Below are 26,659 nucleotides of genomic sequence, written 5' to 3' on the forward strand. Positions count from 1 at the left end.
AGTGTCAATTTTCTTACCATTTGGGGGTTTGTTTTGTTATGCCTACCTTTCTGGGTGCCAACCCCGGTTGATGGCAGACATGGAATATCTGCAAATACATGGGGGGGTTCCCATAGACCATTGTTCCCTTTGCCTCTCTGAGGGGCCCAGGTTCTGGCTCATGGTCCACAGAAAACTGAACTTCAATTGATTAATGCCCCAGACTAATATAACATATATATGCCTGATAGCTCCAGGGAGCCAAAGGGGCTCCCCTCAGAAATAATTAATATTATTGAATATTCAAGAATAACCTACTATAAAAGCCCTGAACATAATAGGTTCTCAAATGATTACTTCACACTGTTACAAAAATATGTTATTTATTTCAAATCAATTCATAATATTAAACAACAGATTACTCTTACCTTAAGTCTATATGGATAGTTTCTCTTGTACCGAAATAAAACTATATCCTCAGATCCATTCAGATCATATATAATTTTTGATCTTGATCCCTGAAATGCAGAAAAACAATTCTATTCATTGCATTAAAACTTCACAAGCACAAATTCCCAATTGGGAATTCTTACAATCTTACTATCTCCCTTGATAATATTCTATATAAAAAGCAGATGACCAAATACTTAATTATCTATTTATGTATCAAGTAATTTATCAATATACATCTATCTATATATCTATCTATTTATATCAACCCATCCTCCTGTTTAGATAGTACTTTTTGTAACTGTGCACTATAATAAAAACATTGACTAACTAATCAATTAGATTGCAGAATTTTGTACTATTCACTTTATAGTCCGAAAAAAAAACAGCGTTGAATATAATGAAAAGCTACTTTCTTGGTGAGACATGGAGGCTCCCCAGAGCTTATCCAGGCTGATATGGAACTATTAGACTTTGGCATCAGTCAGTGTGAATGGAGTTCTTAGGACTACCGAGGACCCGAGCTGGAACCTGGCCCCCTCAGAGAGGCAAGAGGAGCAATGGCCTATAGAATTGCACATGTGATTTGGAGGATTCTATGTCTGCCATTGACCAGGTCAGGCACCCAGAAAGGTAAGCATCCCAAAACAAAACCCTATTCTAGTTTAAACTACTACTAAAAGTCAAACGAATGGACAGAACTTCCCAAAGAAAAATAAGCAAACAAGCATGATGTCACCACGCTGCCATGCTGCTGTCTACGCAGCTCCCCCACTGCCCAGGAGGGAAAAGGAGGAGCCCCAGACCCTCACGCCAGCTACTCACACCTTCAGTTTGAAGGCTGTATGTTAAAACACGTGAAACAAAAGCCAACCAGAGGGAGGGAGGAATGCCAGGAAGCCTCTGGGTCTCACCTAGAAAATGGCGTTTCTTTACATTCAACGCTGGTTTTCTGGGAGGAGGGGGCTCCCCGGGGCTATCTACCTAAAGACAAGAACAAAATAGGGATAAACCCGGGAGGCAGGAAACCACATGCCCTAAACCCAAAAGCAAGACAACTGGCAACACCAAATGGCCCTGTGGATGACCCGGGACACCCGAACCCTGGAACAGGGATGAAGGGAACCCGGGTCAACCCAAAGCGTGTCCACGGTGACAGAGGTCGTGGCATGCAGGCAATGGCTAAGAGCCACAATTGGACACAAGAAGATGCAGCCCCAGCCAAACCAACCAAGCATCAACAACCCAAGAACCCTTCCGGAAAACAGCCGTCCTAACCTCGCCAGAAAAGAGAAACCTACAAGCCTATCTCCAAAACCCAAAAGAAGCAGAAACCTTTGAGAAACAATCCTGAACCGAAGGGGCCACTACAAACCAAGGGGGAAGAGAGGTAAGAGAGCACCTTGTACAAGACCAGGACGGTTCAGGAGGTGCATGAGCAGGCTGAAGAAAGAACCGAAAGCAAGTCGTAGTGGCTCCGCCAGCGCCACAAGATACGAGGCGACAGTATATGGCATAAGACCTAGCTCACTTGGTCTCCAAGTGAGCTAGGACCTGGAGTAACAGCGGAACCGGGGAAAAGGTACAGGTAACCTCACCTCAACCAGACCTGCCTAAAAGTATCGACTCCGATGGCCTCTCAGTTGGGGAAGGGCAGCGCTGACTCAGAAACTGGCACCAGCGGCCTACCATGACGAGAGGAACCCCAAGCCCAGGCACGACCCTTCCAGGAGGAAACCCCCCCCCACCCTGGGACCCCCGAAGGACCAACAAGTCCGACATCGGATGACAATTAGAAGAGACTGTTTGCAGAAACTGCCCATCCACAGACTCCGCAAACAGCAAGGGACAATATCGCGACGAAAACTGTAGATATAGATAGGGGGCAACAAACCAAAGGCAGACCCCCCACCAGTCAGGAAAACAAAAGAAAAACCCGTGCAAGAGGACAATGTACCCAGGCGGAACAAAGCCAGCCGCTATAATAGGTGATAACTACCTTTGCAGTACCCAAGCACTTCTACCAGTGCAAACTACCCCTTGCCCTAAGGTAAACAAGGGAGGAGGAAACCCCCAGCACACTCAGGGCGGTCAATCACCGAACAGCAAAAGACCAACAGAGGTAGACTCTCAAGGTGAATTGTGGAAGATAACCCCCAAGCCCCAAGGGCAGTACTTACAGGGCAGTTAGGGAAGGGAACCCTAAGAGCATGCAGCCCAAGTACCAGTGAAGATTACTTCCAGCTCATGCACCACCCTGAAGACAGCATTAGACACAAGGCACAGCACTGAACACATATCAGGAGCTGGAGTCACATGACCAAGCCTCAAACACATCAGCCGAGAACTGAAGGTGTGGTGTAGCTGGCATGAGGGGTCGAGGGCTCTCCCCTTCCCCTCTTGGGGAGGGGGGGAGCTGTGCAGACAGCAGCACGGCAACATGGTGATGTCCTGCTTATTTGAAATGTTTTTCTTTGGGAATTTCTGTCCACTCATTTGACTTTTAGTAGTAGTTTCAACCAGAATAGGGGTTTGTTTTGGGATGCTTACCTTTCTGGATGCCTGACCCTGGTCAATGGCAGACACAGAATGCTCCAAATCACATGTGCAATTCTATAGGCCATAGCTCCTCATGACTTTCTGAAGGGGCCAGGTTCTGGCTTGTGGTCCCCGGTAGGCCTAAGAACTCCATTCACACTGACTGATACCAAAGTCTAATACAGTAGTTTCATATCAGCTTGGATAAGGGGGGAGCCGAAGGGGCTACCCCCAGAAAATTAAGCTAAAAAACAAACTCAAATATTCCTAGGCCTAGTATTGCACACATACGTACTATATTAAGCCTAGGAAAGTTTGGATAGTTTAGTTTGTCTTTGCAACATAAGTAGAAAATTGTTTTCTGGTTTGTCCAAATTCAATAGTACTGATTCTACTTTCTACATACAATAGATAAATCAGGCAATGAATGAAATGAAAGTCCCTATTCCAGTTGGTCCTCAGTGGCTTCTCAAGCTGTATCTGTGGTACCACCACGCCTTAGTCCATCATAGCAGGCATCTGAAACCCATCTATCAGGACCAGAATCTGACTCACTCTACTATGTGAAGGCCGCAGATGACTACAGATCAAATACAAAACTATGGGGGAAAATCAATCAAGAGCAAAGGTTTGGTGGCACAAAAGACTAAGCTCAGAGAGCCACTGAAGCGTTCATCCCAGAAATATCTGTAAGACTGTACTTACTCGAATGTGTAGTGGAAGTCCAGTCTTGTTAACGATCCAGTAAGGAGCATATACATAAATAGAAGTTGATCCATCTCTGACAGTGTACAGAGCCAAATCAAGTTTCCTACGAGCATTGCCATCCCCATGACATAGTGAAACTGTTCGATGGTCATCTCCTTTTTCTGCTCCTATTTCTAAAGTACCATTCCAATCACTGCCTAAATAATTACACACCTGAAATAAGATTAACATTGTCTAAACAAAAAGCGACTCTAAATAAGCCCATGAAAGTTATTTTGAGTGATCATGATAATTCACAGAAAAAATGAATATATTGTATATTATCATGTAATAAAGTTGAGGATTTTTTTTTTTATTTATTTATATATACAAGAGTTCTTACATTCTTGTACAGCCACTAGTAGGCGTAACATTTCGGGCAAATCCTTAATCCTATGTTCCCTGGAATATGACCCCGCAAAAAATCGTTTAACAACCAAGAACTGTACCCATTTTACTGTTGAGTTAAACAGAGGCTACAGTTAAGGATTTGCGCCCAGTAAATCCTTCCGGGCCAGGATACGAACCCAGGACAAAGCGCTCGCGAAATGCCAGATGAGCGTCTTAATCACTACACCATGGCGACTGCTAAAATAGATTTGATTGCTATATAATTAATGTAAGATATTTGCAGAGAATTTTGGAGTTTATACAGCAGAATATAATTTTATGATTACCATAAATTAGTTACAGTATGATTAATTAGAAAATTAATTATAGGTTTACATACAAAAATTTAGAGTAAACTTAATATTTAATACTGTAGTAGGAAATGTAATCTAATACAGTATTTAAAATCTTACACACAAAAGCTGATATGGTGCTTCCTTTCTCCCCTCCTTCCCTTCTCACTTGTTTGGGGGAGGAGGGAGGTCAGCCAGTAGTGGTCTGTTTTGTTCGTTGACTTTCTTAGTGCTTCTTGGGTGATGACGGACATGATTAAATGTGACAATTTGATCATAGTGCCACACAGGGATCACAGGCCAGGTTCTGGCTCGTGGTGCCCATTAAGCCGAAAAGAATTCCACGATTGATGGGACCTAGTAGTTTAGAACTATATCAGCATAGTAGCTTCAGCGAGACACATGGGGCTCCCCCCCCCCCCAGAAAAGTGAAATGCTATCATAGGATGAACAACCACATAGAAAATTAATAAATATTTAAATTTAGTAACTCACCTGGACCTCTAAGAAGACCTTTTCCTGCAAATTGACTTTATATAGAGTGGTCAGAGCACCAGGATCCAGAGTGAGAGGTTGAGCAATAACTGGATGTGTAATAACCAGGGTGCATGGTAGATGATTGTGAATAGTTAGCGGTGGTGTCAAACGAAGTGTATAATTAGGGAGAACTCCACTCAAACCTTCCCACTGAAGACTACTTAATTTGATGCCTTCCTGCATTGTCACCTGAAAAGAAAAATAATCAGCAATGATTCTGATGACGGAGATAATAACATCATTATCAGTTGCATTTGTATGAGTACCTGAAGAAACTGCTTTACTATTTAAGAATATTTCCAGATTTATTAGTTTAAGTGCAAATAACTATTACTAACTTCAAGAATATGGCCTATGGAATTAACAGGATTATCATATTTATACTGACTAACCTACCAATGAAAGCAGTACCATTCCTACAATCCTACCACTAACCAACAATCACCCAAATACTAAAGGCACCACAAGCTTCAGAGCTGTTTTCCCTTAAATTATGAAATTCCATTCTTGGTGTGAATCTCAGTAGCTCATCAAAGCTAAGCTCAGCACAAGCCATGCCTTAAGGAAAAGTTCCAGGTCTCTGGGACTCATTCTTACTTAACGGGAGCCACAACCAGAATCTGGTTTCCTCGATAAAGTGTGGGAAGCTAGGAGACAAAGATCCACAGTACAGATAAAGCCCAGCCCAAACTCAGATGAGGACGAAAGGTTCAGTCAGGGTTACAAACTTAGAGGGCCAGGTGATAAAATTTTCAGATTGAAAAAAGTCAAGGGTCATGTCAGCTGAGTGGACAGCACTTCGGATTTGTAGTCCTGAGGTTTCGGGTTCAATCCCCCGATGGAGGCGGAAACAAATGGGCAGTTTCTTTCACCCTGATGTCTCTGTTACCTAGCAGTAAATAGGTACCTGGGAGTTAGAAAGCTGCTATGGGGTGCTTCCTGGGGGTGTGTGTAACGAAAAGGAGGCCTGGTCAAGCACCAGGCTGCGGGGACACTAAACTTCGAAATCATCTCAAGATAACCTCAAGATAACCCTAGAACCCTTATTGCCTTTTCTACCATAGAATGAATAAGGACTTGTGACAAAGCCTACAATACCAGAAAGTCCAGGGACTACAATATGAAGAAACAAGTATCTCCTGGGAAGCCCTTGAAACCCGGAAAGATTCAATGCCCAACAACATACACCTGGCAATGAAAAAGACAGCAAGAGCCCAAGTAAGCCAAGGGTGCAACTGCACTCAGGATGGGATAAGGAACCCATCATGCATGTCCCAAGGGAACAAAGGGACAAAGGGAAAATAGACTCTGTAGTGTCTATCAACATCCCCATAGAGGGCGTGGCCCTTAACCCTTAAACTGCGCAACACATCAGTAGCTGTGGTGAGTGACTGTCGCGGAATTGCACACCACAGCTATTGATGTGTTGGAGTACCGTGCAAGATTTACCACTTTCGCGCCCTGGGCACGCGCGCCGCCAACTTACAGGTCACGCCCTCGGCGAACGGGCAATCAGTGCGGGCGACACTGAAATGTGTATACTCGTTTCTGTTTTCTCACCTTAATTCTCATGCTACGTCATTCGGTTTGGTATAATAGTGTTCACAATAGAATTCCCTACAGGTGTATATGCATATAATGTCCAAAAGCCCGATGTGACCCCCCACAGCAAAGCCTAAAGTCGGCAAAAGTTACCAGTAAGCACACAAAATCCGTAAAATGTGTATACTCGTTTCAACTTTCACATCTTAATTCTTGTGCTACGTCGATCGTTTTGGTATCATTGTGTTCGCAGTTAAATTCCCTGCAGGTGTATATGCATATAATGTCCAAAAGTCCAGCATGACTCCCTGCAGCAAAGCCTAAAGTTAACCATGAACGAGCACCAATTTGCACACAGCAGCCTAATGTGTACTCGTTCAGTTTGATAACATCAATTTTCGTGTTACGTCTTTCATTTTGGTATCAAATTGTTCATAATATAAAGGCATGTATTTAAAACTATTCCCATAATAATAGAGCAATAACTGTAATTTTAACAAATATTTTAATTTTGGACGCTCATCATCGCAAAATTATTTATATCTTTCCAGTGTTCTGACATAAATGTTTGTGTTACATCTTTCATTTTGGTATCAAATTGTTTGCAATCTAAAGGTGCACATTTGAAAACTAGTCCCATAATAATAGCACAATAAATAGAATTTTAACAAAGGTTTTTAAATTTTGACAAAAAAACGTATTTTTAATCTTTCAAGTGTTTTGACATCAAGTTTCATGTTACATCTTTCATTTTGGTATCAAATTGTGCGCACTCTAAAGGCGCTCATTTTTAATCTATCCCAAAGTCGATCGGATAATGAATGAATTTTATACAAATATTTTTTTATCGGACGCAAGCTCAGTCCGATGCTCGGACTCAAGAGAAAAAAATCGGACGCAAGTTATGTTTGAAGAGTGCTATAGTGTTACAAGTCCCGCGGCTACATGGGGTTTACATCAGCTTCCGCAGGGCTCTTGTAAGCAAATGCCTCTTTTTTTTTAACCACTGCACTGCGCAAAGCGCCTTTAGGCGCTCAGAGAGTTGTGCTCTTTGTTTTTTAATTTGGCTATATTTTAATGTTTTTTAATGTTTTCATTACTATTTGTGTTTTGAAATGGAAATAGTTGACTTTGGAAACATTTTGACATTAAATTTACCTGAACATTTGTAAAAATAACAAAAATATGCCCTTGACAATTGCACCAAGACGTTTTTGCCGAAAATAGGTGAGCAGTGCAAGGGTTAAATCATGGGCAACATTCCGAGGTGTGAAAGCCTTAGTACTAAGTGAGCAAGCAAGGCTGGCACACACAGCATGAGCTAACAGCACTGCTGTTCAGCTTGTGACCACAGCATTGCTTAAAAAATGTAAAAATATATGTATATGTAACTGATATTATTTAGCAATGCTAGTATTACAGAAGACCCCTATGATAAAAATGACCAGGATTCTGATAATAGCAGGACTGTTGTGATAATTTGCACTGTGAGTAGTATGGTGGGAACAGTAATGCTGAGGGAGGGAGGAAGGAAGAGAGGGAGGTAGCTTGGTCTGCTGACTCTGTGTGGCCACCTGTTATTGTCCAGAATCACCATATCAGCTTAGTGGTTCGCTATGGTGAACACAAATGTAGATACTTACACAAGTATATAACATGAGTATATAGTGTAATAACAGCACAAACAATATGGTGGGAGGAGCAGTTCTCCATACCCTCTACCCCTGAAGAAAAGGCAGAGTCCAGGGGAAAGGCAGAAAAGAAGGGGGGCTTGCTGGTGGGACCCAGAAGACTCGGCAGGAGGAACCGGGTCGAATGTCTCCGTCCCCATCCTGAACGGGGCAGCCCCCTGAAGCTGCCGAGTCTCATTACCAACTAAACCCTGCTTCAACTCTGAAACCCTCAGATGTTTGGGACCCGGAAGCAGGGGGGCAAATGGGGAAGGAGCAGGGTGAACAACAGGAGAAGAACCAGGAAGCATGGACTGAACCAAAGTTGCAGCGACTAACAACCCCAAGTCCGGGTCCCTATAACCAAAATGGGGCAGCCTTGAGGCATCTGGGTGGGCGACCAACCTAGTGCGTTGCAGCAATCTAAACCTAGCATGCAACGAGGATGCTACCTGTACCCGAATATCAATGTTATCAGAATGGGTAAACTGAAGAACATGCAGAGAACACGACTCGCAAGACTCTGGGTCAAAGGTGTCGTTGATAGAACAGGCAGCATGATGAATACAAAAGTGGTGACTGTGACCCTGAGATAAGGGCACAAAGCAACCCTCAAACTCGCACGAGGCGAAGCTGGAACTCGGAAGATGCATCCAGAGGTCCACCGAGACCCAACAGGGTTTTCAAGGGCCCAGCCTGGGAAAGCTGTTGCTAACTGGTTGAGACCCAAAGCTAACAAGAGGGGAGATCAAACACTGAAACCCCTGTGACGTGTTCAAACTTGAGGGGGGGGGGCCTTAGGGAGGGCTACCAAATTATTATAAGTGGTCCAATAGCCACACCAGGCAGACCCCCAACAGGCAAAGCAAACAAAAAGAAAATAAAAACCCTGCAAAAGTACATCACCAGAGGAAACAGGAACCGGCCGCTGCATAGGTAGGCTGGCTGCGCTATACCTTGATGCCCCAACCAGCAACAATACCACTCCCTACCCAAGGCCAAACAAGGGCCACGAAATCCCAGCTGGCCCCAAGAGCAGCGTAGATGCCGATCAGCTAGAACCCCTATGGAAATGGCGTCCAGAATGCTCTGAGGAAGAGAACCCTAACATGCAAGGGTAATACTCACAGGGCACTTAGGGAAGGCTGCCCTAAGTACATGCAGCCCCGGTACACTTTAGGTACACCTGACCACCACACCATGAACAGCAGAAGTAATCACTAAGGCAAAACACTCCATAGGAAATTGAGGTCAGAGATGATGACCACCCTGGAATGCATTAGCCAACAAACTGGAAAGGCTGGGTCGCCGGCAAGGGAAGACAAGCGGCTTGGCGGTGAGGTGTGACGTTTGCTTGTTTCCTTGGGATTGGAGGGAGTTCTGCTTCTCTGTTCGGTTTTCAGCTGCAATTTTCTTACCATGTGGGGATCTGTTTTGTTATGCCTACCTTTCTGGCTGCCTAACCCCGGTTGATGGTAAATAAGGAAAACCCCCAACCACAGGGGGGGGGGGGGCACGTTTTCAAGGGCTATTACTCCCTGTGCCTCTCTGGGGGAGCCAGGTTCTGGCTCATGATCCCCGGTATGCTGAACTCCTATAACTAATGCCCTGGTCTAATGAATTGCATATTAGCCTGATAGCTCCATGAAGCCAAAGGGGCTCCTCTCAGAAATATATATTCAAATATAATAGCCTCTAAATTTTTATCACAAAAGATATATTGGGTACATACTGCTGCAGCAACATCTGGATCATGCTCTGACTTGGGCTTGCTGGTGAGGAGGTATGAGCATGTAGATGAAAGGACATCCTTCCACCACACTCCTAATTCGCTAATACCATAACTGAAACAAAACAAATCTATACATAAGGACTAATAAATTATTATTAAAGCTAACATAATTTTTGTTATCTTATACTTAAGAATGAGGTTTGGAGAAGATTGCCTTCAAATATCACAATCTTTTTTAGACTGCTCAAACTTTTTACCTGCAGAATCTTCCTATTACTAACACTGAATCCTTCTATTGTTAACATGGAGTCTTCCTATTACTAATACTGAATCCTTCTATTGCCAACATGGAGTCTTCCTATTACTAACACTGAATCCTTCTATTGCCAACATGGAGTCTTCCTATTACTAACACTGAATCCTTCTATTGCCAACATGGAGTCTTCCTATTACTAACACTGAATCCATCTTCTGCCAACATGGAGTCTTCCTATTACTAACACTGAATCCTTCTACTGACAACATGTCTTCCAATTACTAACACTTCCTGATACTTAAATCAATATATATACTTTATTATCTTTGCCAAAGATTCCTGAAAAATCCATTATGACCACTTGCACTTTCCTACTTCTATATACAGTACAGTGGAACCTCAGTTTTCAAATGCTCCTCTTTTCAAATGTTTTTCGGTTCTTGAGCTCAATTTCTTCAAAAAATTTTATTCGGTATTTGAGGTCTGCCTTGGTGCTCGAGTTTGTTGATAAACGTATGTGCCGACCGAGCACGTGGTGTGCTTCAGTATACAGTACTAGTGTCTCCCGCTTAGTGACAACCACGCTTGAATTCTTTGTGAAAACTTTCATTGTGTTAGTGCTTTTTTGGTTTCTGAATATAGTTCATATTATATTATGCCAAGTGTTCCAAGAAAGTCAGTGGTAAAGTTCAACCTAAGAAACTAGCTGTAAGGATGATAATAGAGGAAAAACAAGATATCATTCATAGTGAAACAATGTGATGTCTCACTACAGACAAGTGTTAAAACGTAGGGGAAAACAACAAGTGTCTATAGACAGATTCTTAGTTAGACAAGCAAGCAGTGAGCCACAACCAGGTCCTAGTGGTATGCCTGAAAATGTAAGAGAGAAAGTACCCTAGGAATGTCATCACTGCTGTTATAATGAAAGGGGACTTCCCTTTCAAACACTAACACCTCTCCTCCTTCCCCCTTCCTTACTGTCTTTCATATGCCAACAAGAGTCCTCAATAAATGTAAGGTACATAAGATTATTATTATGTATAAAATGTATTTTTAAGTTAATATTTTTGGGATGTGTAGAACGAATTAATTCAATTTATATTATTTCTTATGGAAAAATTCGTTTCGGTATTAAAATTTTTGGTTTTTGAACCGTCTCTGGGAACGAATTAAATTCGAAAACGAAGGTACCACTGTACCACACTTCACTAGTGTACAGTTATCGATGCTGTACATCTGTTGGGAAGTTTAATGTCTCTTTAGCAAGCTTAACATCTTCCTAGAGAGTATACCATCTCTCTAGAAAATTTAACATATATTTAGAAAGCTTAACATCTCTCAACAAATTTCCATTTTTCTATTGGACACATTTTCTGTGCAAACTGACTTGAAAAGAAATGTTATTATAGCTAACTTCCATTTGACTGAGTGTTGAAGCACAGTAAAAATAACTATGTGTTAAGCTCTTTGTCTGACCACATAGCCATATGCACTGCCCATACTTACTCTACAGCAGCAGGCTGGATATGTAGAGGGGAGTGATAAGCAACAGTAAGTGGTACTGTGAAAATTTGGTCTGGCTGAAGAGTGACCATGGGTATATGGGCCTCAAAGGGGTTAACAGGGGACACCACTCTTGCATGCATCTCTCCCAGAGATGAACTGAGCATCTCTATTATACTCTTCTTAAAGCAAATGTTGAGAGGTAGAGGCATGTCATTCAGGACCTATATGGAAGAGAGATTTAGCAAGGTATTAATGGAAAATAATAAACCAGTTTTATTTGCCTTCACAAAAGCTACCTTTAAAAGATCAATTCAGCTCTGGCTACAAAAAATTCACTCACTCAAAGCCTTTCCAAGCTTTACTTAGCATTATGAAGGACAACGATGAAGCACTCTAACAAGCTGCCAGTTTGTTTGCCTGTCTACTATCCCCCCATTTTCCTACCACTAGATAGCAGTACCCTCACAAAGACTGCATCAAAGAGGATATCAAGCAATAAGGAAGAAAAGAATAAACGAGGGGAAAAGTAGGAATAGTCCTACTGATACAACAACACTGGATCTTTGAGGAAATATAGATTCCTGATGTAACCTACCTGCTGGTCTACATATACGGCATTGCGTTAGACCATGAAGTTGGTGGTAGGGGTTATTCACACCACCACTAAATACAAGATGGCCAAGGGAGAACTATATATGCAATTAAGGCATGCCTGAAAATGATTTAAAAGACAGCCATAGTGGCAATGGGAGCAAGGGCTATGATCCTAGTACTCAGGAATTTTAATTACAGGGAAATAAACTGGGCAACAAAGGATCCTTATGGAGGTGATGAAACATGAGAAGTAAGCTTAGTGGACTCATCAGATAAACAATTCCTATTTCTCCTATTTCTCTTTCTCATGTCAGACCTGATCTGACATGAGAAAGAGAAGGGGATGCAGCAAGTACTCTAGACTTATTATGACCCAAAATAAGAAATTTGTACCTTGACTGTATTTGGATGGGGTTCTGAAAGTTCTTCTCCTCAAGCCTGTCCCGGGACCAGGCTTGACTTGTAAAGTGCTTAAAATATGACATCTCACTAGAAACCAGTAATAAAGGGGAAAATGAATTGGAAAGAAAGTCAGTAAATGTGATGATGGAATTCATGGCACAGGAATCCACAGAAGCAACATTCAGTTCATCCGTCTCAGATGGGATGCAGATGAGAATAGAAAAAAAAACTCATGGGTCAATAGCGTAAGGCCAAAAAGACAAAAAGACTAAGAAAAATCATAGGATTTGGATACAGGCACAAACAGGGTGGCATGAGTACAAGAGAGTTACAAGGGCAGTGGAACAGAACTTTGAAAATTATATACTGTACACTGCTTTTTCTGTGGGGAGCCCCTACGGCTCCCTGGAGCTTATTGGGCTAATGTATGTTATGTTAGACCGGGACATTAGCTATGGAGTTCAGACCTACCAGGGACCAGCGCCAGAACCTGGCCCCTTCAGAGAGGTTTCAGGAAGCAGTGGCCCTGGAAAACCCCATTATGGTTGGGGTTTTTCCTTATCTGCCATCGACCGGGATCAGGCACCCAGAAATGTAGGCATAACAAAATAAACCCCACATGGTAAAAAACTACAACAAAAACCGAACAGAGAGGTAGAAACTCCCTACAATCCCAAGGAAACAATCAAATAATCAATTTACTGCTGCAAAGGTTGTCCGCGCAGCCCTCCCCTTCCCGGGAGGGGGAGGGGGCCCCGGACCTCACCACGCCAGCTACCTTCAGTTCGTAAGCTAGTGTCAACCAGGATAGATGCTTCTCTGGCCTCAAATTCCTAGGCGGTGTTTGCCTCGTGTGGTGTTCTCGCCTGTCTTTGTGTGGTTTGCGGTGGCCAGGAGTACCTAAGGCGGTGTTTGCCTCGTGTGGCGTTCTCTCCTGCCTTTGTGTGGTTTGCGGTGGCCAGGAGTACCTCATCAGTGCCGGGGCTGCATGCGTTTAGGGGCTTCCTCCCTAGGCATCCTGTGAGTACTGCCCCTGCGTGTCAGGGTTTTCTTCCCTGGGGTGTTCGGGAACCGCTCCCGTAGGGGTTCTTGCTGCTCGGCATTTGCATCGCCCTTGGGGCCAGCTGGGGCTTGGGGCCCTTGTTTGGCCTTGGGTAGGGAGTGGTGTTGTGCTGGTTAGGGCGTCAAGGTGTTGCGCGGCCTGCCACCTAAGCGGTGACCGGTTCCTGTTGCCTCTGGAGACGGTGTACTTTTGCAGGGTTTTTCTTTTGTTTTGTTTTTGTTTGCCTGGTGGAGGTTTTGCCTCGTGGGTCTATAGTTCCCCTGATATTGTTTTGGTGGCCCTCTGCTAGGCCCCCATGCTTGTACACGTCCCAGGAGTTTTCAGTGTTATCATCTACCCTTGTTTGTTTGGGTTTCTTAACCGGTTAGCAACATCTTGCCCGGGCTTCCCATAGTTGTTACCCTACAGGCCCTGGAAACCCCTGTCGGGGCTAGGGGACCTATGGATGCGTCTCCCGAGTTCCAGCCTGCCTTGTGCGGGTTTGAAGGTTGCAGTGTGCCCTTGTCTCAGGGTGACAGTCACCTGTTTTGCCTCGGTCATGCTGCCTGTTGAGTCAACGACACCTTTGACCAGGAGTCTTGCGAGTCATATTCTCTGCTTGTGCTCCAGTTTTACTCTGAGGATGTTCCTGTTAGGGTACAGGCAGCTTCAGCGTTGCATGTTAGGTTAAGGTTATTGCAACACGCTAGGTTGGTTTCCCACCCGGATGCCCCGAGGCTGCCCCGTTTTAGTTTTAGGGACCCTGACCTGGGGGCGTTAGTCACTTTGACTTTGGCTCCTGCCGTGCCCCCTGGTCCTTCCCCTGTGGTTCTTCCTGCACCTCTCCCCCTGTGTCCGGCTCCAAAACGTCTGAGGGTTTCGACCTCGGCACAGGGTTTAGTTGGTAAAGAGACTCGGGCTGCCTCGGGGGCCGCCCCAACCGGGTCGGGGATGGAGGCATTTGAGCCGGTTCCTCCTGCCGAGGCTTCTGGGTCCCACCAGCAGACCCCCTTCTTGTCTGCCTTTTCTTCAGGGGTACAGGGTTTGGAGGACGGCTCTGCCCTGGGTCCCGACGTGGGAGATCCTGGGACTGGGGAGGAGTCAACCTGGGGCCTTGGGCCCCCTTTGACCCCACTTGGGTGCTTTTGCCTTCCTCGTGGGGCTTATTGTTGCAGGGGGGAGGGATTTTCTTACCCCCCTTCCCTGTATGAGTATGATTTGGGTTCGGCTCCTCCCCGGGTTCAGTTCCGGGCGCCTTTGGGTACCTCGGATCCATCTTTCCAGAGGTTTTCTATTTCCCGTATCTCCGGTGAAGGTGGTTCGGGAAGCTCTTACTGCTTACCTCTTGCGAGACCCGGGTTATGCCTCTGCAATGGATCCGTCCTCGGTGGAGTTCGGTTCTTCTTCCCATTTTTGGGTGTGTTTGGAGGTTCCGGAGTCTTCCTGGCTGGCAGACTGCCCTTTTTTTCGTTGGGGGCGTGACATGGGTTCTGTTGGATCCGCACGCTTGATTGGCGGGAAACTTCTACTTTTATGCAGGTTTACAGGGGGGGGGGGCGAGTTTGAGCACCTTAATGCGTGCTTGTTCGCTCCCGTGCTTTCTCGGGATGTTGGCCTTTTCCAGCTTCATGTGCAGGTTCCTCAGCTTTCGGCTTCATTGGTTGCGGAGGAGTTGCGCGCCCGTGGGCATTTGGCTTCGGTCTTGTGTTTATTTTCCCTTCTCGAGCTCTCTTCTGCTTGGCTTGAGGAGGATGTGGGAACGTTGAGTGAAGGGCTTTCGTCCGGGGCACTGACTTCGGCAGCTAGGGCGTCAGCTGCACTGTTTAAGCACTTTGCGCCCATCCTGAAGGAAGCGGTGTCTCTGTTTTTTGCTTCTAGCCTAGCGTGCCATCAGGCTGTGCTTGCCCTCTCTTTGGAATCTGCTTGGGCCCTGGCTCTTAGGTTTTTGTCTCCGTTTTGTCTGTTGCTGTTTGCAGAGACTGCGGTCTCTCAGTTTCTGCACGCGGCTTCGTCCAGTTGTAGTCCTATGGTGGACTTGTTGATTCTCCGAAGCAGTCGTTCTCGGCAGTTTCGGAGGGGTTGTGCCAAGGTTCCGGGTTCCGCTGGTCGAGGTGGGCCATTGGTGTCAGTTTCTGACCCGTTGTTCCCTTCGGGGCCAGGGTTGTCTGGTCGGCGAGGTGATCGCCCTGTTCGACATTTGGGTTCTCGTAAGGGGTGTCGGCCCTTTTGCGGTTTGCCCCATTGACAGAGCAATGGGAGGGGGGGGGGGGAGGCTCGCTCTGTTTGCTCACGCTTGGTCCCACGATTTGTGGGTCGTGTCATCTGGCCTGCGGTGGCATTAGCGACTCGTCCTCCTTTTGGGGGTTCGGGGCTAACAGGGCAGGTTTCTTCTCCTGCGCTTCGTCAAGTCGTCTTGGAGTGGGTGCGCTTGGACGTGGTCGAAACGACTACGTCCCTCAGGTGGGTTTCCCGTCTGTTTCCAGTGCCGAAATGAGACTGTGCGGATCTGAGGTTCATTTTGGACTTTTCCCGTCTGAACCCCTGGATTCCTTGCCCCTCCTTTCGGATGACTACTCTGTCTCAGGTCCGGCTTGTGTTGGAGCCGGGTGCCTGGATGGTGTCCCTGGACCTCAATGACACCTATTGGCACGTTCCTATTCATCGGGGTTCAGGGACTGGTTAGGTTTCGTGGTGGGGCATCACTCTTACTGTTTTCGATGCCTACCTTTTAGCTTGAATCTGGCACCTCGCGTTTTCACGAGTCTGACCTGGGTTGTGGTGACCCGTCTTCGTCTTCTAGGGATTCGGGTTTTGGCCTACCTCGACGACTGGCTGGTGTGGGCTCCCAGTCGGTCAGCTTGTCTGCTCGCCAGGGATATGGTTCCTTCCCAGCTCACCAGGTTTGGGTTCCTGGTGAACTGGAGGAAGTCCCATTTGGTTCCTTCCCAGGTTCGGACCTGGCTGGGTCTTGTTTGGGATTCTCGGACCGCTTCCTTGTCTTTCCCTCCAGAGGCGTTGTTGCGGCTGCGGGACCACTGCCGGCTGTTTCTGAGGGGGTCCCGGGTCACTCTGCGGTTGCTCGAGTGGTTGTGCGGGAGTCTGAACTTCGCCATGCTAGTCTACCCACCTAGTTGGGTTTGGCTTCGGCGTCTGTTTTGATTCCTTCGGGGACGTCCCATCTGCCTCTCTCGTGATCGTTGGATTCGTCCTCCGAGGGCCTTGTGTCGGTTGCTCCGTCACCAGCTTCCTCTTCAGGGTTTTCGGGGTTCGGTGCTTTGGTGCCTTCCCGAGCCCTCGCTCGATGTGTTCATGGACGCGTCGTCTCTCGGCTGGGGCTTTGTGACCAGTGCTCACCAAGCAGGCCAGGGACGGTGGGGTCCGTCCTTCCATCGGGCTCACAGCACGGTTCGGGAGTTCGCAGCAGTCTGGTTTGCTCTTCGGAGGGTTCGGGTTGCTCGGGGATCGACCATTCGCCTCCATTTGGACTGTTCTCCAGTGGTTCATTGCCTGAACTGCAGGGGTTCTCTTTGGTCCTTGGCTCTTTGGGGTTGGTCTCTTCGAGTGGTTCATCTGCTGGATTCTCAGGGTTTGGCTCTCCGTGAGGGTTCATGTCCGGGAAGTGTCCAACGTTCTGGCGGACGGTCTGTCACGCTTCCATCCCCTGTTCACGGAGTGGATGGTCGACAATGACACGTTTCGTTGGATCTGCCAGACGTACGGTCTCCCAGATGTGGACCTCTTCGCGTCGGCGTGGTCTCGGCGTCTCCCAATCTATGTGACGCCCTTCCCCGACTGCGAGGCGTTCGCAGTGGATGCCTTTCGGCAGGACTGGTCGAGGTGGGGTTACCTGTACCTCTTCCCCCCAGTCCAGCTGTTGCTTCGGGTTCTGGTTTGGTTGGAGACATTCCCAGGGAGAGTAGTCCTTGTGGCTCCTTGGTGGCCAGCCCAGCCTTGGTTTCCAGTGCTATTGGCTCGGTTCCCAAACCCGGGATTTTTCCCGCGGCTCCGCCTCTTTCAGCAGGTCGGCCCGGTCCGGTACACGGCTGGTTCGAACTTCTCCTCTCCTCTTCGCGTCTGGTCTTTTTGATGCGGATGTAAAACCATTTCTGATCAGGTGGCTTCACTGATGGTGTCCTACCCGAGAGCTTTGTCTCGGCAACTGTATGAAGTTTCCTGGTGTTCTTTTTGCCATTTTCTGGCTCTTTGTAGGTTGTCTTTTCTTTCGGATCGGGTTGTCTTGTCCTTTCTTTCTTGGCTTTTTCAGGACCGTCATTTGATGCCTAATACTGTCGCCTAGTATCGCGCGGCGGTGGCGGAGCCGCTCATGCTAGCGTTCGGGGTGGATGTCACATCCGCCCCGTTTCGTAAGCTTTCCAGTGCTATGTTTCACTTCCGGCCTGCTCATGCGCCTCCTGAGCCATCCTGGTCCTTGGACAGGGTGCTCTCCTATCTTTCCTCTCCTCGGTTTGTGGTGGCCCCTTCGGTTCCGAATTGTTTTTTCAAGGCTTTGTTTTTGTTGGCATTGGCCTCTGGGGGCTGGGTAGGGGAACTTCATGCTCTCCTCCGGCTCAGGGGTTTCTGCTCTTTTGGTCCTGGGGGTAGGTTTGTCCGTTAGCAGCCTTCTCCATCTTTTCTGGCGAAGAACGAGATGGCTGCTTTCCGGAGGGGGTCCGTGGGTCATTGATGCTTGGTTAGTTCGGCTGGGGGTGCATCATGTGTTGTGTCCGGTTGCAGCACTTCGCCGTTACCTGCGTGCTTCAGCTGGGGTGGCTGGGGATGCGCTTTGGGTTGATCCGGTTTCCCTCGTTCCCTGTTCCAGGGCTCGGGTCTCCCAGGTTGTCCGCAGGGTTATTAAGTCTAGCCAGCCTGCGGTCTATCCTCGCGCCCATGACGTTCGGAAGTTTGCAGCTTTGGCTGCCGTGTTTGGTAACATGTCTTGGACTCATATTCGGGCGTGTGGATTTTGGAAGTTGAACAGGGTCCTGGCCGCCCGTTATTTGGTGAACATCCCTGCTCCTCGGCGTTCTTGTGTTGCTTTGGGTCGCAGGTTGCAGCCAGTTGTCTCGACTTCGCATTGAGGAGTTTGTGGCCGCCACCTCCCGGGTAAGTCCCTAATTCCTTCTCTTTGGGAATGTAGCTCCAGGGAGCTGTAGGGGCTCCCCACAGAAAGCCTGCGTTGAATATAATGAAATGACATTTTCTGGGTGAGCCCCGGAGGCTCCCTGGCTACCCTCCCTCCCATCCGGTTGGTGTTTTTTTTCGCGTTGGTTGAAGCCTAGTTTCCGAACTGAAGGCAACCGGTGTGGTGAGGTCCGGGGCCCCCCCTCCCCCTCCCGGGGTGGGGAGGGCTGCGCGGATGACCGGCGCGGCAGTAAATTGATTGTTTGATTGTTTCCTTGGAATTGTAGGGAGTTTCTACCTCTCTGTTCGGTTTTTGTTGTAGTTTTTACCACGTGGGGTTTGTTTTGTTATGCCTACCTTTCTGGGTGCCTGACCCCGGTCAATGGCAGATAAGGAAAATCCCCAACCATAATTGGGTTTTCCAGGGCCATTGCTCCCTGAAACCTCTCTGAAGGGGCCAGGTTCTGGCGCTGATTCCTGGTAGGTCTGAACTCCATAGCTAATGTCCCGGTCTAACATAACATACATTAGCCCGATAAGCTCAAGGGAGCCTCCGGGGTTCACCCAGAAAATGGTGTTTCATTACATTCAACGCTGGTTTTATGATGATGGACTTATAACCTTGAATGATGGAATTACAAGTTTGTCTAATTGGATACTTTTTGAAGAGCAAATATATATACAGTAATTACTAAAGGAGGAAGTAGTAAAAAGTGCTTACTTATCGCTATTAACCTATCGGTGACTACAGGGGAGTAAGATCCAGTTCTTTATGTACTGCCTCCTAGCTGGTTATTCCTGAAATGCTAATTACCTCTCTAAACATCAACACTTTCATCATATTTTCTGGCGGAAGTCTCGTCGGCTCCCCGGAGTTTATCCAGGGTGATATGCTAATGTCAGACTTTGGCATCAGTCATGTGTATGGAGTTCTGTGGGCCTACCGGGGACCACGAGCCAGAACTTGGCCCCCTCAGAGAGGCATGGGAAGCAATGGCCTATAGAAACCCCATGTGATTGGAAGCATTCCATGTCTGACATACACTGGGTCAGGCACCCAGAAAGGTAAGCATCCCAAAACAAACCCCTATTCTGGTGAAAATTGCTACCAAAAGCTGAACAAGTGGATAGAACTCCCCAAAAAGAAACAAGCAAACGAGCATGACATCACACGTCATGCTGTCTGCGCAGCTCTTCCCTCTCCGGGAGGGGGAAGGGGGAACCCCAGACCCTCGCGTCTGCTATCCACCCTTCAGTTCTAACGCTGATGCTAGTGGCAGAGGTCGTGTGCTCTGGCTCCAGGGATTTTTCAGCACTGTGCTTAGAGTGTAGTAGCTGTCGTCCAGGGGTGCGAGAGCCAGGAGTCATTGTACAGCAGTGGTACCTCGGAATGCGATTGTCCCTGTATGCGAGATTTTCGGAAGGCGAGGTGTATTTACTCCAAAAATTTGTCTCGGAAGGCGATGGTTACTTCGGGAGTCGAGTTTGAACGCGAGTTTGTTGATACGCGTACAGCCGACCTAGCGCGTGGTCGTTCGGCGATCGTCGCCCCTCTGCCCCGCTGCCCCTCAGTTCACCATTGTCTCGCGCGCAGTGACTACCCCCACATCAATTCTTGTCGTGAATTTTCAGTGTTTTGTTGGATTTTTGGTGATTTGTCTATACAATTTGTTATTATATATCTCACCATGAGTCCCAAGAAAGCCAGTGGTAAGGATAAAGGCCAGAAAGCTCATGTGAGGATGACAATAGAGCAGAAACAAGAGATCATTCGAAAGCATGAGAACGGTACACGTGTTGTTGATCTTTGTAGGCAGTACAACAAAGCGACATCAACAATATGCACTATACTTAAGAAGAAAGATAAGATTATGAGTGCTAATGTGGCAAAAGGAGTAAGAACATTAACGACACAAAGACCACAAATACTTGAAGAAGTGGAAAAGTTGTTATTAATTTGGATACACGACAAGGAGTTGAGGGGTGATAGTGTTTCGGAGGCCATTATTTCTGAGAAAGCCAGGGTGTTGCACGAAGACCTTCTAAAGAAGACCCCTGCAACGAGTGATGCAGAAAAGAAAGAGTTTAAGGCAAGCAGGGGCTGGTTTGAAAAATTTAGAAAGAGAAGTGGTATCCATAGTGTTACAAGGCATGGGGAGGCAGCCAGCTCAGACAAACCAGCCGCTGGACGATTTATTGACGAATTTAAAGAGTTTGCAGAGGCTGAGGGATACCTACCGCAACAAGTGTTTAATTGTGACGAAACAGGACTGTTTTGGAAAAGAATGCCTAAGAGGACATACATTACCAAGGAGGAAAAATCCTTGCCTGGACACAAGCCTATGAAAGATAGGTTTACGCTTGTGCTGTGTTCAAATGCGAGTGGCGATTTAAAAATTAAACCCTTGCTAGTGTATCATTCTGAAAATCCAAGGGTTTTCAAACAGTATAATGTGCAGAAAACCCGTTTGTCTGTGATGTGGAAGTCTAATAAAAAAGCATGGGTGACTAGGCTTATTTTTTCGGAGTGGGTGAATGAAGTGCTGTGCCCTGCCATAGAAAAATATCTGCAGGAGAAACAATTGCCACTCAGAGCCGTGCTTCTCCTTGACAATGCTCCTGCTCATCCTCCAGGCTTGGAAGATGATTTGATGCCTCAATGCAATAAATTCCTCACAGTTAAATTCCTTCCTCCTAACACCACTCCTCTAATTCAGCCTATGGACCAGAAAATCATAGCGAATTTTAAGAAACTGTATGAAAGGGCACTTTTCCGGAAATGTTTTGAAGTGACTGAAGCCACAAACCTCACCCTCAAAGAGTTCTGGAGAGAGCATTTTAACATTTTTAGTGCTTTAAAACTCGTTGACAAAGCCTGGCAAGAAGTGACTCAAAGAACCCTGATCTCTGGCTGGAGAAAATTGTGGCCTGAAGGTGTGAGAGAACTAGACTTTGAGGGGTTTGAGCCTATAAATGATGCGCCTATTGTTGAGGAAATTGTTAGTCTAGGCCAGAAAATGGGCTTGGAATTGGATGGTGATGATGTGGAGGAGTTGGTGGAAGAACACAACGAAGAACTGACCACCGAAGAACTCCTAGCCCTTCAACAGGAACAGGAAGCCAACACAGCAGCGAATGATTCTGCAGTGGAGGAGGAGGTGGTGGCAACAGCACCAGCGAATGTCCCTTCTGCAGTAATTAAGAAGGTGTGTCAGATGTGGGAAGAGATTCAAACAACTATTGAACACACTCACCCAGACAAAACTGTAGTAGGCCGTTGTCTTAATCTTTTCAATGACACTGTGATGCCTTACTACAGAGAGAGCATGCGAAGAAGGGAAAAGCAAGCTTTCATGGACAAATACTCGGGCTGCATGCGCCTAGGGTTACCTTCCCTAGGTGCCCTATAAGTACTGCCCTTGGGACTTGGGGTTACCTTCCACAAGTTCCTTGGTCCTGCTTCTGCTGGGTTGTAAAATTACTCGTTTTTTCGGCGGCCCTTTGGGTGCTTGGATGTTTTGTCTCCCTTGTTTACCTTAGGGTAAGTGTCAGTTTGCACTGGTATGGGGCACACGGTGCTGCTCAGCTTGTTTTCACCATTCATAGTGGCCGACTTTGGGTACGTTGTCCTCTTGCAGGATTTTGTTTTTCTTTTTGTTTGTGCCTTGCGAGGGGGAGGGGGGTCCTGCTTGCCCTTGGTGTCTGACCTACTACGTTTTCTTCTGGTGGTGCCCCCTGCTAGGTCCCCGTGAGTGTATACGTCCCTGAGGTTCACCTTTATAACGTTGCTTGGTAGTTCTGGGCGCCGAATCCTACCCTGCCTGGGATTCCCTGAGCGTGAGTTCCGTCTCAGGATCCTGAGAAACCCCACGGGGACGTGTGGGTCCGATGGATGTGACCCTTGAGTCCCCCCTCGCTTTGTGCAAGTTTGCGGGTTGCTCTGTCTCCCTTGTTTCAGGGTGACTCTCATTGTTTTTGCCTCCGCCTGCTGCCTGTGGGGTCGGTGGCACCTTCGACCCAGAGTCCTGCGAGTTTCGTTGCTTGTTTGTGACTCGGTTACCCGGTCTAAAGCTGACTATGCGGGTGAAGGCAGCACGGCCGCTGCATGTTGGATTCAGGTGGTTGCAATGCGTTTGGTTGTTTTCTCCCTGGAAGCCCCGAGGCTGCCCCGTTTTGGTTGTTGTGACGGGGCTTGGGGGTGTTGGTTGCTTTGGTTTTGTTCCTTCCTCGTCCCCTTGTCTTTCCCTTGTTGTGTGTTGTGGTTTCGTCTGGTCCTTCCCCCCTTCTTCCTGCATCCGGATCCTTTCCGTTTGTGGGTTTGAGGTCGGGGCAGGGATTTGATGGTCTTGAGACTCGGGCGGTCTTGGGGGTTTTCCCTTCCAGGGTAGTGACGGAGGCAATCATGCCTGTTCCTCCAGCTGGGTTGTATGAGTCTACCAGTGGGCTTCTTTCCTTAGTACTTTTCTGGCTGCCCCAGCTTTTTCTTGTGAAGCTGGGGCTTTGGGGGGACGGCACGGCCCCGGGGCCTGCCATGGTGGTTCCCGGGGTTGGGGAGGGGCTGACTTGGGGGGCCTCTGGCCCCATTGGATCCCGCCGGGGTTTTCCACTTTCAGTGCGGGGCTTGCAGTTACGGGGAGTGAGTTTTTTCCTTTCCCCCTCTACGTACGAGTTGTTGGGCATCGGCCCTTCCCCGGGTTTGGATCCTTGTCCCTTCAGGTCCGTTCGGTTCTGTCCTTTCGGTGGGTACTTTTCTCAGTTTCTACCCTCTTTTCTCTGGGGCGGGACTTCTTCGTTTTGTCGGGGTCATGTTCCCCTATTATTGGGATTCTGCATGACTTTTGGTCTTGGGTGCAACTGTGCCTTTATGAGCCTTTGTGATTTTGTTTGCGTCTGTGAGATCTCGGGGATTCGGGAAGGTCTTCGATTCTTCCTGCATTATTGGAAGTCTGTCGTCTTCCAGTCCTTTTTGGACTCGTGGGTCCGCTTCAGTGATTCTTCTTGGTTTTCGATCCTGTCTTGTTCTTTTGTCATTATATCGTCTCTCCATGCTCTGTCTAGGCACTGCTAATATTTTTGCCATACGCCTTGTTGGTGGGACCTCATGCGTCCTGCACATGCGCCGTGGGAGTTTGTTTTGTTGTGGACGGTGTACTCAAGTGCTGGTGTTCGCATCCTTTTTCTCTCGAATGCTTCACCTCTCGCTCCTCTCGTCTCTCCAGTCCATGCCCCGAAGATGCTGGGGGTGTTCTGGATTGCCGCTATGGGGGGAACGCTGGGTTTTCCCTGCATGTGGGTGTGGGGTGCCTCATTCGCCTCTACCCTACTCTTCTCCTGCAGGTGTGACTCTAGCCTTCTTCCTCTGGCAGTGCTCCCGGAATCCTCTCGGCTACATTGTGTCATGGCACGTTCATGCCTATGTTCTGCAGGTTAGTTTATGTGGTTTGGCGTCTCTTTCGGCCAAGCACTGGTTTGTGGATATGAATATAAGAACATAAGTACATAGGTGACTGCAGAGGGCCTATTGGCCCATATGAGGCAGTTCCTATTTATACCCATCCAGTCCTCCCATTCATATACATGTCCATCACATGCTTGAGTCAATCCTGGGCCCCCACCTTCGCCATGTTACGAGGTGAAATGGTGGAGGTACATGTTATGGGGTACATATTCCACTGGGTCAGGATGTTCGGAGGTGACATTTTGCTGTGGTTTTGATACTGGGAATCCGTGTTGGGGTTTGGCTGTGGCGTTTAGTTTGGCCCTGGGGTACTTCTTCCTGGGTCCTTCCTTGTTCGTCTGAGTTGTTTGTTACACTGTGGGTCACGGCCCCATTTTTCGTGGTCTTAACTGGGTCACTCTTTCCTTGCCCGTCTTGAAGTGCCTGGCTTACGACCCTTTCATATACATTGGATTACATTGGATATACATTGGATTCTCATTGGATTACAGAATTACATTGGACATACATTGGATTCTCTGTGCTCACCTAGTTGTCCTTACCTTGCTGTGCTTGCAGAGGTTGAGCTATGATTCTTTGGTCTCGCCTATCGGCTATCATTCGCCTGACATGGACATGGCCTCTGTGTTGTTGGTCCTGTCCCTTCCAATCCCTTTGCTGCCTGTCTTCCTCGTTCCTCATCTTCCTTCTACGCTCGTGTCCCTCGCTGCTGGTGCTGGGGCTGTTTTTCAAGTCCGTATGGCTTGTTCTCCTGTATTCACTTCAGGTCGATTGCCCTGCGGGGTAATATGCTGTGAGGGGTTGGCCTGTTCTGCCCCTTATGTGTCGTGGAGGCGTGTTGTAGTCTCAGGCCTCTGATGTTGCTGGGGTTCTCTCTGAGTTGTGAGGCTAGGTTGGATTTGTCCATGTTCAGTTCCTGCTTTTGCACTGCCCCTATGTTTGGTTCTTTCCCGGTTTGCCAGGTTTGGGTTCCTGGTTTCCTGGCTTACCCTGCCAGTTGGCATTTTCCAGATCTCGTGGTGTCTTTTCTCACGACTCTCGCATCGGAACCACAGTGTCTCCGATCTCCTGGCGAGCTCGCTGGCATTGGGAAATTTTCTGAACAGCAGACGTTCCTTCTCATTCCTTGCCGGCTTGGGTTCCGGCTCTGCTTGCTCGGTATTCGCACCCAAGGATTTCCCACTCCTACACCACCTATGCTCGATTGGTCCATGGCGGGGCTGGTCCGGTTCTGCTTCGAGTATCTCGCCATCTGTTGGTGGTCAGGTGGTTTTGTTGATTGTGTCCCACCTGCGTGCTTTGTCTTGGCGGCCATGTGGGGTTTTCTTTGGTGGTCCTTCCTTTGTCTTTCTGTCCCTTCGTTGGTTTGCTATGTTTCTTGGCGTGGTCTGGTCCTTCTCTTGTGGAGGTTTAGAGCTGTCATCTTGCCACATTCTGTTGCCTTGTCTCGTGCGGCGCTGACAGAGCCGTTCCGGGTTGCTTCGGCTTTGGAAGTTGCCTCAGCGCCGCTTCGCAAGCCATCTCTGGCGTGGTTCTCCTCCGGCCTGCTCTTGTGCTGCTTGAGCCGTCCTGGTTCTTGGATTGCGTGCACTTTCATCTTCTCCTCAGTTTGTGGTGGTCCCTCCGGTTCAGAGTTGTTTTTCGAGGCTCTTTTCTTGTTGGTGTTGGCCTCTGGAGGTCGGGTTGGAGTGCTTCATGCCCTCCTCGGGCGCCTGGGTATTGGCTCTTTTGGTTCTCCTGATAGGTTTGTTCCGAGTTCCCCTCTTCACTGTTCGTCCGCTTGGTGGTTTGGTCCTGCCAGTCTGCTGTCTGTCCCTGTGCCCGCGTCATTCGTTGGTTGGCTCTGCGTTCCTTCGTTGATGGTCCTGGGTCTTGTCGGGCCTGTAATTACACTTAGGTAATTACAGCACTCTTTGTCATATAACGCTTTGAAACTACTGACGGTCTTGGCCTCCACCACCTTCTCACTTAACTTGTTCCAACCGTCTACCACTCTATTTGCGAAGGTGAATTTTCTTATATTTCTTCGGCATCTGTGTTTAGCTAGTTTAAATCTATGACCTCTTGTTCTTGAAGTTCCAGGTCTCAGGAAGTCTTCCTTGTCGATTTTATCAATTCCTGTTACTATTTTGTACGTAGTGATCATATCACCTCTTTTTCTTCTGTCTTCTAGTTTTGGCATATTTAATGTGTCTTCCTGTTCCCTACATCTATCTTCATCACTTTGAGCTTGCTCGGGTTAATCTTTAGTAGCCATTTGTTGGACCTGAATTCCTTCAGTCTGTCCAGGTTATCTTGTAGTCTCTTGTTATCCTCCTCTGTCAGCGGTGGGTTCCATGCTGATGCTACATACTCAATTAATGGTCTCACATAGGCAGTGTGTTTGAACCTGAAAGCCT

The 26,659-nt window shown here is 47.5% G+C and overlaps 1 protein-coding gene across 1 annotated transcript in view; it reads right to left on the minus strand.

Annotated features, from left to right (window-relative positions):
* The window catches only part of LOC123764086 (intermembrane lipid transfer protein VPS13A), a 275,027-nt gene that overhangs the window by 167,233 nt on the left and 81,135 nt on the right, over positions 1-26,659 (minus strand). The window contains 5 exon segments of the mRNA XM_045751613.2: positions 408-497; positions 3,673-3,888; positions 4,893-5,123; positions 9,879-9,990; positions 11,644-11,864. Of these exon segments, the coding sequence (XP_045607569.2) occupies positions 408-497; positions 3,673-3,888; positions 4,893-5,123; positions 9,879-9,990; positions 11,644-11,864 (870 nt within the window).

Source organism: Procambarus clarkii, chromosome 23 (genome assembly GCF_040958095.1).
Source record: "Procambarus clarkii isolate CNS0578487 chromosome 23, FALCON_Pclarkii_2.0, whole genome shotgun sequence".
Taxonomy (NCBI): Eukaryota; Metazoa; Arthropoda; class Malacostraca; order Decapoda; family Cambaridae; genus Procambarus; species Procambarus clarkii.